The 19,380-nt window shown below is 44.2% G+C and overlaps 1 protein-coding gene across 1 annotated transcript in view; it reads left to right on the top strand.

The window, feature by feature from the left end:
- LOC144891299 (uncharacterized) overlaps window positions 1-19,380 on the top strand; it is a 168,314-nt gene that overhangs the window by 52,249 nt on the left and 96,685 nt on the right. The window contains exon 4 of the mRNA XM_078773978.1: window positions 7,973-8,098. Coding sequence (XP_078630104.1) covers window positions 7,973-8,098 — 126 coding nt within the window. The remainder of the gene's footprint in view (window positions 1-7,972; window positions 8,099-19,380) is intronic.

Here is a 19,380-nt window from a genome sequence, read left to right as displayed (position 1 = left end):
GAGGAGGTAAGGAGTGAGGGGAGGAGGTAAGGAGTGAGGGGAGGGGGTAAGGAGTGAGGGGAGGGGGTAAGGAGTGAGGGGAGGGGGTAAGGAGTGAGGGGAGGGGGTAAGGAGTGAGGGGAGGGGGTAAGGAGTGAGGAGATGGTGAGGGAGGGGATGAGGTAAGGAGTGAGGGGAGGAAGTGGGACGATGTGGGAGGTCGGTGAGCAGATGGAGGAATGGTGAGAGCGGGGGGTGGGGGTGGGAGGTCCGTGAGCAGGTGTGATGTCATTGTAACCCATTATGACCTTCGATTAAAACCACTTTGGAGTGTATCATTAACCGATCGTTAACCACACAAAACCAACCACTCTTTCGGATGGAGATTCTGCGACAAGGTCGGCATCGTTGTCTTCAACCTCCGACCCATCATCACCTGTGCAGGACTAAAACCTGTAGACTCAATAGGAGTATTACGGCTGAAACCTGTAGGCGAATTATGGAGTATTATGGCAACCTCCCTGGTGTTAATTCAGCGATCGACCGGGATTCGAACCCAGGATCCGAGGATCCCAAGCCGGCACCCTAACCGCTAAGCCAACACCAGGCTATGTCGGCTCAATAGGAGTATTATACTATTATACTACTCAATAGGAGTAGTAATCATTGAACAGGGCAGCATGTAGTAATCATTGAACAGGGCAGCATGTAGTAATCATTGAACTGGGCAGCATGTAGTAATCATTGAACAGGGCAGCATGTAGTAATCATTGAACTGGGCAGCATGTAGTAATCATTGAACAGGGCAACATGTAGTAATCATTGAACAGGGCAACATGTAGTAATCATTGAACTGGGCAGCATGTAGTAATCATTGAACTGGGCAGCATGTAGTAATCATTGAACAGGGCAGCATGTAGTAATCATTGAACAGGGCAACATGTAGTAATCATTGAACAGGGCAGCATGTAGTAATCATTGAACAGGGCAACATGTAGTAATCATTGAACAGGGCAGCATATAGTAATCATTGAACAGGGCAGCATGTAGTAATCATTGAACAGGGCAACATGTAGTAATCATTGAACAGGGCAACATGTAGTAATCATTGAACAGGGCAGCATATAGTAATCATTGAACAGGGCAACATGTAGTAATCATTGAACAGGGCAGCATGTAGTAATCATTGAACTGGGCAGCATGTAGTAATCATTGAACAGGGCAACATGTAGTAATCATTGAACAGGGCAACATGTAGTAATCATTGAACTGGGCAGCATGTAGTAATCATTGAACTGGGCAGCATGTAGTAATCATTGAACAGGGCAGCATGTAGTAATCATTGAACAGGGCAACATGTAGTAATCATTGAACAGGGCAGCATGTAGTAATCATTGAACAGGGCAGCATATAGTAATCATTGAACAGGGCAGCATATAGTAATCATTGAACAGGGCAGCATGTAGAATCATTGAACAGGGCAACATGTTGTCATCATTGAACAGGGCAACATGTTGTCATCATTGAACTGGGCAGCATGTAGTAATCATTGAACTGGGCAGCATGTAGTAATCATTGAACTGGGCAGCATGTAGTAATCATTGAACTGGGCAGCATGTAGTAATCATTGAACAGGGCAACATGTAGTAATCATCGAACAGGGCAGCATGTAGTAATCATTGAACAGGGCAACATGTAGTAATCATTGAACATGGCAGCATGGAGTAATCATTGAACAGGGCAACATGTAGAATCATTGAACAGGGCAGCATGTAGAATCATTGAACAGGGCAACATGTTGTCATCATTGAACAGGGCAACATGTTGTCATCATTGAACTGGGCAGCATGTAGTAATCATTGAACTGGGCAGCATGTAGTAATCATTGAACTGGGCAGCATGTAGTAATCATTGAACAGGGCAACATGTAGTAATCATTGAACTGGGCAGCATGTAGTAATCATTGAACAGGGCAACATGTAGTAATCATCGAACAGGGCAGCATGTAGTAATCATTGAACAGGGCAACATGTAGTAATCATTGAACATGGCAGCATGGAGTAATCATTGAACAGGGCAACATGTAGAATCATTGAACAGGGCAACATGTAGAATCATTGAACAGGGCAACATGTAGAATCATTGAACAGGGCAGCATGTAGTAATCATTGAACAGGGCAGCATGTAGTAATCATTGAACTGGGCAGCATGTAGTAATCATTGAACAGTGCAACATGTAGTAATCATTGAACAGGGCAGCATGTAGAATCATTGAACAGGGCAGCATATAGTAATCATTGAACTGGGCAGCATGTAGTAATCATTGAACAGGGCAACATGTAGTAATCATTGAACAGGGCAACATGTAGTAATCATTGAACAGGGCAGCATGGAGTAATCATTGAACAGGGCAGCATGTAGTAATCATTGAACAGGGCAGCATGTAGTAATCATTGAACTGGGCAGCATGTAGTAATCATTGAACAGTGCAACATGTAGTAATCATTGAACAGGGCAACATGTAGTAATCATTGAACAGGGCAGCATATAGTAAGCATTGAACAGGGCAACATGTAGTTATCATTGAACAGGGCAGCATATAGTAAGCATTGAACAGGGCAACATATAGTAAGCATTGTACAGGGCAGCATGTAGTAATCATTGTGCAGGGCAGTATGTAGTAATCATTGTACAGGGCAGCATGTAGTAATCATTGAAGAGGGCAGCATGTAGTAATCATTGTACAGGGCAGCATGTAGTAATCATTGAACAGGGCAGCATGTAGTAATCATTGAAGAGGGCAGCATGTAGTAATCATTGAACAGGGCAACATGTAGTAATCATTGAACAGGGCAGCATATAGTAAGCATTGAACAGGGCAACATGTAGTAATCATTGAAGAGGGCAACATGTAGTAATCATTGAAGAGGGCAACATGTAGTAATCATTGAACAGGGCAGCATATAGTAAGCATTGAACAGGGCAGCATGTAGTAATCATTGAAGAGGGCAGCATGTAGTAATCATTGAACAGGGCAACATGTAGTAATCATTGTACAGGGCAGCATGTAGTAATCATTGAACAGGGCAACATGTAGTAATCATTGAAGAGGGCAGCATGTAGTAATCATTGAACAGGGCAACATATAGTAATCATTGAACAGGGCAGCATGTAGTAATCATTGAACAGGGCAACATGTAGTAATCATTGTACAGGGCAGCATGTAGTAATCATTGTACAGGGCAGCATGTAGTAATCATTGAACAGGGCAACATGTAGTAATCATTGAAGAGGGCAGCATGTAGTAATCATTGAACAGGGCAACATATAGTAAGCATTGAACAGGGCAACATGTAGTAATCATTGAACAGGGCAACATGTAGTAATCATTGAACAGGGCAACATGTAGTAATCATTGAACAGGGCAGCATGTAGTAATCATTGAACAGGGCAACATATAGTAATCATTGAACAGGGCAACATGTAGTAATCATTGTACAGGGCAACATGTAGTAATCATTGAAGAGGGCAGCATGTAGTAATCATTGAACAGGGCAACATGTAGTAATCATTGTACAGGGCAGCATGTAGTAATCATTGAAGAGGGCAGCATGTAGTAATCATTGTACAGGGCAACATGTAGTAATCATTGTACAGGGCAACATGTAGTAATCATTGTACAGGGCAACATGTATTAATCATTGTACAGGGCAACATGTAGTAATCATTGTACAGGGCAACATGTAGTAATCATTGAAGAGGGCAGCATGTAGTAATCATTGAACAGGGCAACATGTAGTAGTCATTGTACAGGGCAGCATGTAGTAATCATTGAAGAGGGCAGCATGTAGTAATCATTGAACAGGGCAACATGTAGTAATCATTGAACAGGGCAACATGTAGTAATCATTGTACAGGGCAGCATGTAGTAATCATTGAAGAGGGCAGCATGTAGTAAGCATTGAACAGGGCAACATGTAGTAATCATTGTACAGGGCAACATGTAGTAATCATTGAAGAGGGCAGCATGTAGTAATCATTGTACAGGGCAGCATGTAGTAATCATTGTACAGGGCAACATGTAGTAATCATTGAAGAGGGCAACATGTAGTAATCATTGTACAGGGCAACATGTAGTAATCATTGAACAGGGCAACATGTAGTAATCATTGTACAGGGCAGCATGTAGTAATTATTAAAGAGGGCAGCATGTAGTAATCATTGAACAGGGCAACATGTAGTAATCATTGAACAGGGCAACATGTAGTAATCATTGAACAGGGCAACATGTAGTAATCATTGTACAGGGCAGCATGTAGTAATCATTGAAGAGGGCAGCATGTAGTAATCATTGAAGAGGGCAGCATGTAGTAAGCATTGAACAGGGCAACATGTAGTAATCATTGTACAGGGCAACATGTAGTAATCATTGAAGAGGGCAGCATGTCGTAATCATTGTACAGGGCAGCATGTAGTAATCATTGTACAGGGCAGCATGTAGTAATCATTGAAGAGGGCAGCATGTAGTAATCATTGTACAGGGCAACATGTAGTAATCATTGAAGAGGGCAGCATGTAGTAATCATTGTACAGGGCAACATGTAGTAATCATTGTACAGGGCAACATGTAGTAATCATTGAAGAGGGCAGCATGTAGTAATCATTGAACAGGGCAACATGTAGTAATCATTGTACAGGGCAGCATGTAGTAATCATTGTACAGGGCAGCATGTAGTAATCATTGAACAGGTCAACATGTAGTAATCATTGAACAGGGCAGCATGTAGTAATCATTGAACAGGGCAACATATAGTAAGCATTGAACAGGGCAGCATGTAGTAATCATTGAACAGGGCAACATGTAGTAATCATTGAACAGGGCAGCATGTAGTAATCATTGAACAGGGCAGCATGTAGTAAGCATTGAACAGGGCAGCATGTAGTAATCATTGAACAGGGCAGCATGTAGTAATCATTGAACAGGGCAGCATGTAGTAATCATTGTACAGGGCAACATGTAGTAATCATTGAAGAGGGCAGCATGTAGTAATCATTGTACAGGGCAACATGTAGTAATCATTGTACAGGGCAACATGTAGTAATCATTGAAGAGGGCAGCATGTAGTAATCATTGAACAGGGCAACATGTAGTAATCATTGTACAGGGCAGCATGTAGTAATCATTGTACAGGGCAGCATGTAGTAATCATTGAACAGGTCAACATGTAGTAATCATTGAACAGGGCAGCATGTAGTAATCATTGAACAGGGCAACATATCGTAATCATTGAACAGGGCAACATGTAGTAATCATTGAACAGGGCAGCATGTAGTAATCATTGAACAGGGCAACATATAGTAAGCATTGAACAGGGCAGCATGTAGTAATCATTGAACAGGGCAGCATGTAGTAATCATTGAACAGGGCAACATATAGTAAGCATTGAACAGGGCAGCATGTAGTAAGCATTGAACAGGGCAGCATGTAGTAATCATTGAACAGGGCAAAATGTAGTAATCATTGAACAGGGCAACATATAGTAAGCATTGAACAGGGCAGCATGTAGTAATCATTGAACAGGGCAACATGTAGTAATCATTGAACAGGGCAACATATAGTAAGCATTGAACAGGGCAGCATGTAGTAATCATTGAACAGGGCAGCATGTAGTAATCATTGAACAGGGCAACATATAGTAAGCATTGAACAGGGCAGCATGTAGTAAGCATTGAACAGGGCAGCATGTAGTAATCATTGAACAGGGCAAAATGTAGTAATCATTGAACAGGGCAACATATAGTAAGCATTGAACAGGGCAGCATGTAGTAATCATTGAACAGGGCAACATGTAGTAATCATTGAACAGGGCAACATATAGTAAGCATTGAACAGGGCAGCATGTAGTAATCATTGAACAGGGCAGCATGTAGTAATCATTGAACAGGGCAACATATAGTAAGCATTGAACAGGGCAGCATGTAGTAGGCATTGAACAGGGCAACATGTAGTTATCATTGAACAGGGCAGCATGTAGTAATCATTGAACAGGGCAACATATAGTAAGCATTGAACAGGGCAGCATGTAGTAATCATTGAACAGGGTAGCATGTAGTAATCATTGAACAGGGCAACATATAGTAAGCATTGAACAGGGCAGCATGTAGTAAGCATTGAACAGGGCAGCATGTAGTAATCATTGAACAGGGCAGCATGTAGTAATCATTGAACAGGGCAACATATAGTAAGCATTGAACAGGGCAGCATGTAGTAATCATTGAACAGGGCAACATGTAGTAATCATTGAACAGGGCAACATATAGTAAGCATTGAACAGGGCAACATATAGTAATCATTGAACAGGGCAACATGTAGTAATCATTGAACAGGGCAGCATGTAGTAATCATTGAACAGGGCAACATATAGTAAGCATTGAACAGGGCAACATGTAGTAATCATTGAACAGGGCAACATATAGTAAGCATTGAACAGGGCAACATGTAGTAATCATTGAACAGGGCAACATATAGTAAGCATTGAACAGGGCAACATATAGTAATCATTGAACAGGGCAACATGTAGTAATCATTGAACAGGGCAACATGTAGTAATCATTGTACAGGGCAGCATGTAGTAATCATTGAACAGGGCAACATGTAGTAATCATTGAACAGGGCAGCATGTAGTAATCATTGAACAGGGCAGCATGTAGTAAGCATTGAACAGGGCAGCATGTAGTAATCATTGAACAGGGCAAAATGTAGTAATCATTGAACAGGGCAACATATAGTAATCATTGAACAGGGCAACATGTAGTAAGCATTGAACAGGGCAACATGTAGTAAGCATTGAACAGGGCAGCATGTAGTAATCATTGAACAGGGCAACATGTAGTAATCATTGAACAGGGCAACATATAGTAAGCATTGAACAGGGCAACATATAGTAATCATTGAACAGGGCAACATATAGTAATCATTGAACAGGGCAACATGTAGTAATCATTGAACAGGGCAGCATGTAGTAATCATTGAACAGGGCAACATATAGTAAGCATTGAACAGGGCAACATGTAGTAATCATTGAACAGGGCAACATGTAGTAATCATTGAACAGGGCAACATGTAGTAATCATTGTACAGGGCAGCATGTAGTAATCATTGAACAGGGCAACATGTAGTAATCATTGAACAGGGCAACATGGAGTAATCATTGAACAGGGCAGCATGTAGTAATCATTGAACAGGGCAACATATAGTAAGCATTGAACAGGGCAACATATAGTAATCATTGAACAGGGCAACATATAGTAATCTTTGAACAGGGCAACATGTAGTAATCATTGAACAGGGCAGCATGTAGTAATCATTGAACAGGGCAACATATAGTAAGCATTGAACAGGGCAACATGTAGTAATCATTGAACAGGGCAACATATAGTAAGCATTGAACAGGGCAACATGTAGTAATCATTGAACAGGGCAACATGTAGTAATCATTGAACAGGGCAACATGTAGTAATCATTGTACAGGGCAGCATGTAGTAATCATTGAACAGGGCAACATGTAGTAAGCATTGAACAGGGCAACATGTAGTAATCATTGTACAGGGCAGCATGTAGTAATCATTGAACAGGGCAACATATAGTAAGCATTGAACAGGGCAACATGTAGTAATCATTGAACAGGGCAACATGTAGTAATCATTGAACAGGGCAACATGTAGTAATCATTGAACAGGGCAACATGTAGTAATCATTGAACAGGGCAACATGTAGTAATCATTGAACAGGGCAACATGTAGTAATCATTGAACAGGGCAGTCACAGTTCCTCTCTCAATGATTAAATAATTATTATAAACTATTGTATTTGTTTGTTGTTGTTTGTAAAGTTGTGAGGATTTTTATTCAATCACTGGTTTGTTTCTAAAGAATGAGGGAATGTTCGTTGTTATTCTCCATCCAGTGAATGAATGATGATTCCTTCCCACAGAGGTTTTTGCTCGAGCTCTGAATGAACTCTCAGGGAAGGACTCGCCGGTACCGGATGAGAACCTGAGACTCATTAGATGGACTGTGAGGATCCTGTTGGAGTACACAGACATCAGCCTCAAGTTCGGTAAGATCACCTCCTCGCACTGGTCGTGTCTCACAAACCGCTAATAACACTGTGGAACTTCCTGTGAACTACACTAAACTATACAACGTGTAAACTATTGTTAATATTGTTTTGTAAAGTTAAAGCGTTGTTAAAGTTTAAACATTAACGTTGTGTGTGTAAATGGTACCATGGTCATGGTAAGAGCGATCATTCATTTACACCTTTACCGTATTTTAGTTTGAAAGGATTTTTTATCAAATAATAATAATAATGATAATAATAATAATAATAACAGCTGATCATAAATGAAATGTTAATAATCAAATTGAATTCCTCGTGTTATTACAATTCAGATCTCATTGCTGAGTTCGTCATTACCGGGAAATGAACACGTTTCATGAAGTGATAAACAATGGGAGGTTGTGATGAGTTCCCACACGTGGAGGTGTTGTGGGTTGGTGGTGGTTATGTTGTAGGTTGGTGGTGGTTATGTTGTGGGTTGGTGGTGGTTATGTTGTGGGTTGGTGGTGGTTATGTTGTGGGTTGGTGGTTTGTTTGTGTTGTGCTTTGGTGTTGTTGTATTGATTGGGTTGTGTCCTGAGTGAGTGGATGGGTTGTGTGTTCATCTCTCTCTCTCTCTCACTCCTCTTCTTCTTCACCAGGTACCGCACATCATTGTGACACGCCCTCATGCGTCCAAAGTGTAATTAGCATTTACATCGTAAATATATAAAACTATGAACTACATGTAAATATATAAATTCATACAAGTAAATACATGAACAGGACACAACATGTTCCCTTTTTTTGAAAACATTTCGGTGATGCAGATTTGAACTTTGAAATGATAAAGAAAAGAACAAGTCGCACAGAATGAACACGCAGCACGTGTCTCATGACGTGGAACCTTCACACATGAACTCCAATCAATGTTTCGTTTAATTATCATCATGTTGGAGAACATTTCCCACAATCCCTCATAATCTCCTCCAAAAAGGGAATCTGTGTCGTGCCTCAGCTCCGATGTGATTATGGAGCCAATGCGACAATTCAGCATCTCACTGTGTTCAGCAATCTTGATGCAACTAAACTCAGGGAACCGGAAAAAGGTTTGAGGTGTCGATGGTTTATTATTGAGAATATTCTAGAGGAAATATCCGGGGAAGAGAATTTGAGACTTTGTTCTTTATTCGATGAAACCAGGTGCAGTGTGATGCAGGTTTATTACATGAGACACAAAGTTAAATACTCGTGTTGCCGCAACTTGAAGGACTCGGGGTCCACATTGTGCCCACACCGCCTGCTCAATGAAACACGTGACTTCGGCTCACCTTCTCGGATGTTTTTCCGGTAAACATATTCTCAATTTCCTCTATGTTCACTTCCATGTCATAGTGGACATGTTGGAGAGCGAACCCGTTCATGCGGTCTTCACCCACAGTTGTCTTCAACAGTCGTGTCTCGCTGTTTGCTCTTTCATCCTCACAAGATGTTACACCGATTCAGCATACAATCTTGAGCATCTTGTGCATGTTATCGTTGCCAGCACCTCTGCTCATTGCTCCAGGTGCGGATTTCACCCAATCTGGAGTATCTTGTGCACGTTATCGTAGCCAGCACCTCTGCTCATTGCTCCAGGTGCGGATTTCACCCAATCTTAAGCATCTTGTGCATGTTATCGTTGCCAGCACCTCTGCTCATTGCTCCAGGTGCGGATTTCACCCAATCTGGAGCATCTTGTGCACGTTATCGTAGCCAGCACCTCTGCTCATTGCTCCAGGTGCGGATTTCACACAATCTTGAGCATCTTGTGCATGTTATCATAGCCAGCACCTCTGCTCATTGCTCCAGGTGCGGATTTCACACAATCTGGAGCATCTTGTGCATGTTATCGTAGCCAGCACCTCTACTCATTGCTCCAGGTGCGGATTTCACCCAATCTTGAGCATCTTGTGTATGTTATCGTAGCCAGCACCTCTACTCATTGCTCCAGGTGCGGATTTCACCCAATCTGGAGCATCTTGTGCACGTTATCGTAGCCAGCACCTCTACTCATTGCTCCAGGTGCGGATTTCACACAATCTGGAGCATCTTGTGCATGTTATCGTAGCCAGCACCTCTACTCATTGCTCCAGGTGTGGATTTCACCCAATCTTGAGCATCTTGTGTATGTTATCGTAGCCAGCACCTCTGCTCATTGCTCCAGGTGCGGATTTCACCCAATCTTGAGCATCTTGTGCATGTTATCGTAGCCAGCACCTCTGCTCATTGCTCCAGGTGCTGATTTCACCCAATCTTGAGCATCTTGTGCATGTTATTGTAGCCAGCACCTCTACTCATTGCTCCAGGTGCGGATTTCACCCAATCTTGAGCATCTTGTGTATGTTATCGTAGCCAGCACCTCTACTCATTGCTCCAGGTGCGGATTTCACACAATCTTGAGCATCTTGTGCATGTTATCGTAGCCAGCACCTCTGCTCATTGCTCCAGGTGCGGATTTCACACAATCTTGAGCATCTTGTGTATGTTATCGTAGCCAGCACCTCTGCTCATTGCTGCAGGTGCGGATTTCACACAATCTTGAGCATCTTGTGTATGTTATCGTAGCCAGCACCTCTACTCATTGCTCCAGATGCGGATTTCACACAATCTTGAACATCTTGTGCATGTTTTCGAAGCGAGCACCTCTACTCATTGCTCCAGGTGCGGATTTCACCCAATCTTAAGCATCTTGTGCATGTTATCGTAGCCAGCACCTCTACTCATTGCTCCAGGTGCGGATTTCACCCAATCTTGAGCATCTTGTGCATGTTATCGTAGCCAGCACCTCTCTCTACTCATTGCTCCAGGTGCGGATTTCATCCAATCTTGAGCATCTTGTGCATGTTATCGTAGCCAGCACCTCTACTCATTGCTCCAGGTGCGATTTCACCCAATCTTGAGCATCTTGTGCATGTTATCGTAGCCATCACCTCTGCTCATTGCTCCAGGTGCGGATTTCAGACAATCTTTAGCATCTTGTGTATGTTATCATAGCCAGCACCTCTACTCATTGCTCCAGATGCCGATTTCACACAATCTTGAGCATCTTGTGCATGTTATCGTAGCCAGCACCTCTGCTCATTGCTCCAGGTGCGGATTTCACCCAATCTTGAGCATCTTGTGCATGTTATCGTAGCCAGCACCTCTGCTCATTGCTCCAGGTGTGGATTTCACCCAATCTTGAGCATCTTGTGCATGTTATCGTAGCCAGCACCTCTACTCATTGCTCCAGGTGCGGATTTCACCCAATCTTGAGCATCTTGTGCATGTTATCGTAGCCAGCACCTCTGCTCATTGCTCCAGGTGCGGATTTCACCCAATCTTGAGCATCTTGTGCATGTTATCGTAGCCAGCACCTCTACTCATTGCTCCAGGTGCGGATTTCACCCAATCTTGAGCATCTTGTGTATGTTATCGTAGCCAGCACCTCTACTCATTGCTCCAGGTGCGGATTTCACACAATCTTGAGCATCTTGTGCATGTTATTGTAGCCAGCACCTCTGTTCATTGCTCCAGATGCCGATTTCACACAATCTTGAGCATCTTGTGCATGTTATCGTAGCCAGCACCTCTGCTCATTGCTCCAGGTGCGGATTTCACACAATCTTGAGCATCTTGTGCATGTTATCGTAGCCAGCACCTCTACTCATTGCTCCAGGTGCGGATTTCACCCAATCTTGAGCATCTTGTGCATGTTATCGTAGCCAGCACCTCTACTCATTGCTCCAGGTGCGGATTTCACCCAATCTTGAGCATCTTGTGCATGTTATCGTAGCCAGCACCTCTACTCATTGCTCCAGGTGCGGATTTCACCCAATCTTGAGCATCTTGTGCATGTTATCGTAGCCAGCACCTCTACTCATTGCTCCAGGTGCGGATTTCACCCAATCTTGAGCATCTTGTGCATGTTATCGTAGCCAACACCTTTGCTCATTGCTCCAGGTGCGGATTTCAGACAATCTTTAGCATCTTGTGTATGTTATCATAGCCAGCACCTCTGCTCATTGCTCCAGGTGCGGATTTCACACAATCTTGAGCATCTTGTGCATGTTATCGTAGCCAGCACCTCTGCTCATTGCTCCAGGTGCGGATTTCACACAATCTTGAACATCTTGTGCATGTTATCGTAGCGAGCACCTCTGCTCATTGCTCCAGATGCGGATTTCACACAATCTTGAGCATCTTGTGTATGTTATCGCAGCCAGCACCTCTGCTCATTGCTCCAGATGCGGATTTCAGCCAATCTGGCGCTTGGGTGCTCCTCCACCTCACAACCCACATCCCAACCTTCGCCTGAACTTCAGCTTTTCCTTCCAGATCCTTTTTGTATGTTTCGTAGAAATCTTTTATGCCGTCCTTCCAAATATTGACCGAGGGTGCCGCATCTGCTAGAAATGATGGAACAACAATGAGAGCCTTCACGGCTATGCTGGTTGGACCTTCAAAGCGGTCGTGCAGTTGTGCAAGAAGATGATCCAGGAACGGTGTGGCCAAAGCTTTTTTGTAGTAGTCTGATGGTGAATCGGCCACAATATTCACCCTCAACGTTTGCCGACTACAGTTTCGTGTCATGGAAGCTTGTCCATCCACCTTGGCTGCCAGATTTTCTGCTTGAATGAACTATTCGTTGAATGTCTCATTGATCTCATTTCGGGCAGCACTAACCGTATTTATGACCGTTCTGACCATACTGTCGGCACTGATAACATCTTGATAACGGGCTTGCAAATTATGGCTCAGAATCTTGGTGTAGACATGACAATTGTGCAGTACCACCATGCCGATGATGAATTTGAACTGAGTTATTGCAGCGTGTAATGGCCCTGCTTGTTTGCACGTGTCACCATTGGAGGTGACATCTGATAATATGTCTGCTAGAGATTCCTCAATGGCTTCGTAGTTGTCCATGAACTTAGCGATGGCATCATGTCGTTGGACAAACCTGGTGAGTGGTGGTGCACGTATCTACGAGTTTAGTGTTTGCAATATAGTTTTATACTCCATTGCACAAGATTAGAGTTTCGTTTTGGTGAATACTTACAGAAGATTATCACCTCCTCTGACACATCCATGACGTTTTTGATGAAGACATTTTCCATTGACTTTCCCAAGACAAGATTCAAACAATGGCTGTTGCAGTGAACATACTGGGCTAGCTTGTCTTCCTTTGTGATGATAGCAGCTGCTCCTTTCTTGGGTCCCGACATGTTTGATGCTCCATCATTGTTTGGCCTTCACACAAACCCAATTCTAACCCCCAGCTTGATATGGCACTCTTTATGCTGTTAGCAATTGCTTCTCCGCTGGTGCTTCCACGAACATCAATGAATCCCATGAAAACTTCACGGATTCTGTCCTTATCGTCCACAAAACGGATGGCGATGGCGAGCTGTTCGTTGTTTGAGACGTCCCCTTTCTCATCAGCCGGTAGCGTGTAAATACCAGCATCATGGATTTGGTTTCCGAGCTTATCAATAATGTGCGTTCATAGAACATCAATGATATCATTCTGGATGGTTTTGGACACATATTGTGCATTTTTGAGTCCACTACTGAAGTGGTTCTAGAGTACAGAATCACCAGAATCCACTCGAAATTTCACCAGCACATCAAAGTTACCTGCATTTCCTCCAAGCTGTCGCACACTGACATCAACTCGATGCCCGAAGAGTGCAACATTTTCCCGGCCACAGAACAGCACACACTTTCGGACTGACTTCAAAAGTTCTGTTTTTTCAAGTCTGCACCCGAAAAGGTTCGCTCACATTCTCCTGAACATCCAAAGTTTTTCGTTCCATCACATTAATGAAGGACAGAGCGAGTTCCCAAGAGTTCAGGGGACTACTTTTTGTAGGAACTTTTCCTTTCCCAAAATGATCAATGAGTCGATTTGTAGCGTGTACCATATCAGTGAGGGGACACGACACAAGGATACCAGGTTCTTCCATGCCGAATAGAGCGGAGTAGAGGCAAAATGCTCCAGAACAATGAGGTGAATAACCCAATCCCTTGTATATGGTAACTATTCTGTGTGGAACATGTGTGATCGTGATGTGCCATCTTTTTCTCTGTACACCTGAGCAGGGAGCTTGGAACTTGTGCTTGGAGTGAAATGCTGCTTCAGGAGAGTGAGTTTGATGTCACCTGGAAGGTGACGACAGTTTTTATTGGTCCCGGTAAACGCAGCGCTCAAGTGCTCACCAGTTTGAGCTGATAAAACGATCTCGGACATAATATCAAATTGTGATCGGGAACATCAGAACTCACTGGAGGTATGTTGACGAGGGTCATGCTCGGGGACTCGTCAATTGAACTCGGATCAACTGCAGTAATGCTCGTCGGAGGACTTTGGTCAGCTACAACGCTGGACAACTCACCACTCAAACTTGGGTCGTTAACAGTGCTTGCTGCATCACCACTCAAACTTGGGTCGTTAACAGTGCTTGCTGCATCACCACTCAAACTTGGGTCGTTAACAGTGCTTGCTGCATCATCACTCAAACTTGGGTCGTTAACAGTGCTTGCTGCATCACCACTCAAACTTGGGTCGTTAAGAGTGCATGTTGCATCACCACTCAAACTTGGGTCGCTAACGGTGCTTGCTGCATCACCACTCAAACTTGGGTCGTTAACAGTGCTTGCTGCATCATCACTCAAACTTGGGTCGTTAACAGTGCTTGCTGCATCACCACTCAAACTTGGGTCGTTAACAGTGCTTGCTGCATCACCACTCAAACTTGCATCGTTAACAGTGCTTGCTGCATCACCACTCAAACTTGGGTCGTTAACAGTGCTTGCTGCATCACCACTCAAACTTGGGTCGTTAACAGTGGTTGCTGCATCACCACTCAAACTTGGGTCGTTAACAGTGGTTGCTGCATCACCACTCAAACTTGGGTCGTTAACAGTGGTTGCTGCATCACCACTCAAACTTGGGTCGTTAACAGTGGTTGCTGCATCACCACTCAAACTTGTATCGTTAACAGTGCTTGCTGCATCACCACTCAAACTTGGATCGTTAACAGTGCTTGCTGCATCACCACTCAAACTTGGATCGTTAACAGTGCTTGCGGCATCACCACTCAAACTTGGATCGTTAACAGTGCTTGCGGCATCACCACTCAAACTTGGGTCGTTAACAGTGCTTGCTGCATCACCACTCAAACTTGGATCGTTAACAGTGCTTGCGGCATCACCACTCAAACTTGGATCGTTAACAGTGCTTGCGGCATCACCACTCAAACTTGTATCGTTAACAGTGGTTGCTGCATCACCACTCAAACTTGTATCGTTAACAGTGCTTGCTGCATCACCACTCAAACTTGGGTCGTTAACAGTGCTTGCTGCATCACCACTCAAACTTGGGTCGTTAACAGTGCTTGCTGCATCACCACTCAAACTTGGGTCGTTAACAGTGCTTGCCGCATCACCACTTGTCCTTGGAATCGAGTTATCGTCCCGTGCACTTGTACGCTTTGCCTCCACTCTGACATGTGGGACAGAGTTCTGTTAATTGGCGCCGATAACTTTACTGTGAATAAAACAAATCCACATCTTCAGCACAGCAAAAGGGAAACGGCCGAATGTGTCCGATCACCGTAATCTCTGCTGTCACGTCGAGTCACACCGAGCTCCTTGAACTAAGGAAGCTTTTTTCGATTTGGCACAAATGGAGATTTCGGCCCAATTTTAACGTTCCCAGCTCAGCGAGTGAGCGCCTAAATAGGCCTATGCCTCCTTCGGTTGGTCGGCTTGTCCCGGCCCAGCCAGCGTACGCTACGATAGATCGATCAGGATAACCTATTCGGTCGATCAATCCATCCATCCATCTACGAATCGCAAGCAAACCTCGTATTTACCTCAACATATCTGATATTTTGCTGCACTTTGCTGCTTCAGCCTGCAGCTCCAACTCTTTCTTCTTCTTCAACCATTGATGTCGTGACGTGATTTAGGACAATAATGGCAATTAAATCGTCTTGCTGACAGAAAACAGAAACTGTAACCGACCTGTAATCAACCTCCATGAGTTCAACTCCAACGAGCACCAATAAAAAGGAGGAATTTGATTGATCGGTGGGAACGTGGCTGAAAGCACGTGATGCATGGCCAGGTGACCATTCATATCGCTCGTTGCAGCCGGTGATCCACTGGGGTGGCCTGAACACTAAATCAATTAATTAAATGGCGTCTGAGCTGCGGAACCCCATGGCTATATTTTTAACATATAATCAATGTTTAACCACATTTTCCGCAGCCATGGATGCTGTTAAGCTCTCGGTTACAGAAAATATGCCGGGGTTTTGCAAAAAAGTGCACTTGTGGTCCAAGAGGGGCGTGCCATGGCACCACTCGCCCTACCCACCTGGATCCACGCATGGTTTACGTTCTCATTCCATATTCTGTACACACTCCTTCAACACCACGTTAAACCTCTCCACAGCACCTTTGGGAGTAGTAGACGCTGGAGCAACTTTGCCGTATTTCTTTCTTCCAAAAACGAAGAGAAGGCGGTACAGGTGAATGGCGGTACAGGTGAATGGCGGTCCACGGTCCATTGTCAGCAACAACCCATTGGATATTTCTGTTTCAACTGAAAACGGAGCACAGGAAAGCAGTGACGATCTCTGTGGTGACACGAAGTAAATGCCATGTCAGGCCACTTGCTGTAATAGTCGATCAGGGTGATGGCAAAGCGGCAATCCCATGTGCCAAGTTCGAACGGTCCAACAAGGTCTATTGCCACTTTCTGCCTTGGTCCCTCGGGTAGTTTGACCGGCTGCAGCGGAGCAGGGAAGGTTTTCGCGGTTTTGTCGCTCATTTAACAAGACATGCAAGACGATATAATGGATTGCAAAAGACAGACTGTCCATCTGGGGCCACCAGTGTAGGTCACGGAGGTGCTGTGTGGTGTGCACGATGCGCTGGTGACTTTCATGCGCCAGGTTGACGACTTTGGTGCACAACGACAACGGTACAATCAAACAGGTCCCTCACAACACATGTGCATTGTCCACTGTCAGATCATGACAGACAGGGAGGGATGAAGCAAGTACAGGTGCAACTGCTTTCTTTGAGTTTAGCCAGCCTTTCCCGACCTGGGCACGCAGCAGACAAGTTATTTTATTATTTTTTGTATACAAAGTCGAGGCTCGTGTAACAGCTAACACATAAAACACATAAACACATAAACACATAAACATAAACACACATGCAACATATAATAAAGAGAGCGGGAGACAAGAGGGGGTGGGGGAGAGGAAAGCACAACAACAGTAGAGAACAGGGACATCGGGAGATCTGTGGAAGGGTGAGGGCTGGGGTAAGGTACAGAGGATAAAACAAATGGACACTACGAGGACTTTCAGGAAAAAAAAAAGGAATTTGAAAAAGAGGGATTTGGGGTGTATTAACTCCATCCTTTGTTGAGACGGCAGAAGCAGCATGTCCAGAGTAGAGTGGCCTGGTCTGAACCCAAATTGATGATCAGATATTAAGCCATTGGAGAAGAGGAAAGATTAAATATTAGAAGATGATTGGGAGCAGGCTGATTGTTCTGGAGTTCCAAGGATCTGTTTTTACACCTTTTTGTGTAAAATGGTAATATATGCTAATTTACAAGCAGATGGCAGATGACCTTGATCAAAAGAGAGGGAGAAGAGAACAGATAGAGGGTGTGAAAGAGTGGCAGAGCAGGATTTTAGGAACTGTGGGCCGATGCCGTCCATTCGAGATTTGACAGAAATTTCTCCATCTTGCAGGAGATAAGGGCACAGAGTCCAGGAGCAGCTTGGTTCGAATGGGTACAGAGAGAGATGGGTTCGGGACACAATATTTTGAGGCAAACACAGAGTTGAGGCATTCAGCATTTTCACGTGCAGTGTCAGCTGTGTAGCCATTTGAGGTAAGGGAGGGGATGGAGGGGGAACAAACACCAGAAACAGATTTGACCAAACGCCACCAGGATTTGGAGGAAGGAGACAGGTTTGAGAGTTCATTCTTGAGTGTGGAGAGATAGTGCTTCCTGGCACTCCTGAGGGTAGACACACACTTGCTCCGAGCTTTGTGAAAGGAACTGATATTACCTTCAGTTGGATTTGCCATCCATGAGGCAAAGGCAAGTTGTTTCAAGGCAACTGCCACACCACAATATTCAGTGTACCATGGATGGGAGGTAGGGTATGACAACTGAAGACGAAACCACCTGCTTGGCTCAAAGATGAATTTGTAAATGAGAGAGAGAGAGCAATTTTCGTTGGAACAATTCCCAGGATGAGTTGATGTCAGGGGCAGTTGAGATGGGAAACCAGTCTGGTAGTTTGATGGCCACTTGAAGACCATGCCAGTCAGCATGAGTGAAATGCCAGACTCATCGGTGCTGAAGAGGCTCTATGAGAACGGCCAGAGAGATGTCCACTTGAACAAACAAGCAAATGATTAGATGAACCGATTGGAGCAGAAAAAGAACAGCAGACATTTGCAGGGAATTTAGTCATAACCAATTCAGGAAGAGATGATGTACCGTTGACTGAGATCTGAGTCGGGAAATTGAGAGATTGTGTCAGTCCTAATGAGTTGCAGAATTCCTTTGCTGAGGTGCCATGGCTGGTGCGTGAAGCACCCACACCCAGGCAGCTGGCATAATGACAATTGAAACCCACACCCAGCCAGCTGGCATAATGACAATGGAAGTCGCCACATATGAGGAACAGAGAGTTGGGATGAGTGGATAGAAGTTGGTCCATGTTGTCGGACAGCGAGATGTAGATGAAGTCATCACTGTTTGGAAGGTTTCAACACTGCGGTTTCACAGGCAGCAGAGAACTCTGTTACAGACAGAGCAGTCAGGACAGCCAAAATAGCAGCGATCAGCTCAGGTTCATCCTCTGCATCACAACTGGAAAGTAGAGGCAGTCTAGATAGATTGTCTTCAGTGTAATTTCATTTTCCAAAGTGATACGTCACATCGTAAAAGAAGCAAAGCAGTCGAGCAGACCATCTGGCAATTCGCAGTCCAGCACAACAAAAGACTTTTGTAGCCAATCGTGTGGACAGGGCTTGGGGGTCAGTCTGAAGGGTGAAGTGACGTCCCCAGAGATATGTCCTCCACTTTTCCACAGCCCAGATGCAGGCTAGAGCTTCCTTCTTAAGTGTCGAGTATTTCCTTTCGGCAGGAGTCAATGTTTGGGACGTGAAAGCCATCATGCACTCAGTATTGTTAGAGTGCAGCTGAGTTTACACTCCCCTAGCTCGTATTC

This window comes from Myxine glutinosa, chromosome 3 (assembly GCF_964187855.1).
Source record: "Myxine glutinosa chromosome 3, kmMyxGlut1.1, whole genome shotgun sequence".
NCBI classification, from domain to species: Eukaryota; Metazoa; Chordata; class Myxini; order Myxiniformes; family Myxinidae; genus Myxine; species Myxine glutinosa.
The sequence above is the reverse complement of the archived record's forward strand: the minus strand, read 5'-3'. Positions and strand labels throughout refer to the sequence as shown.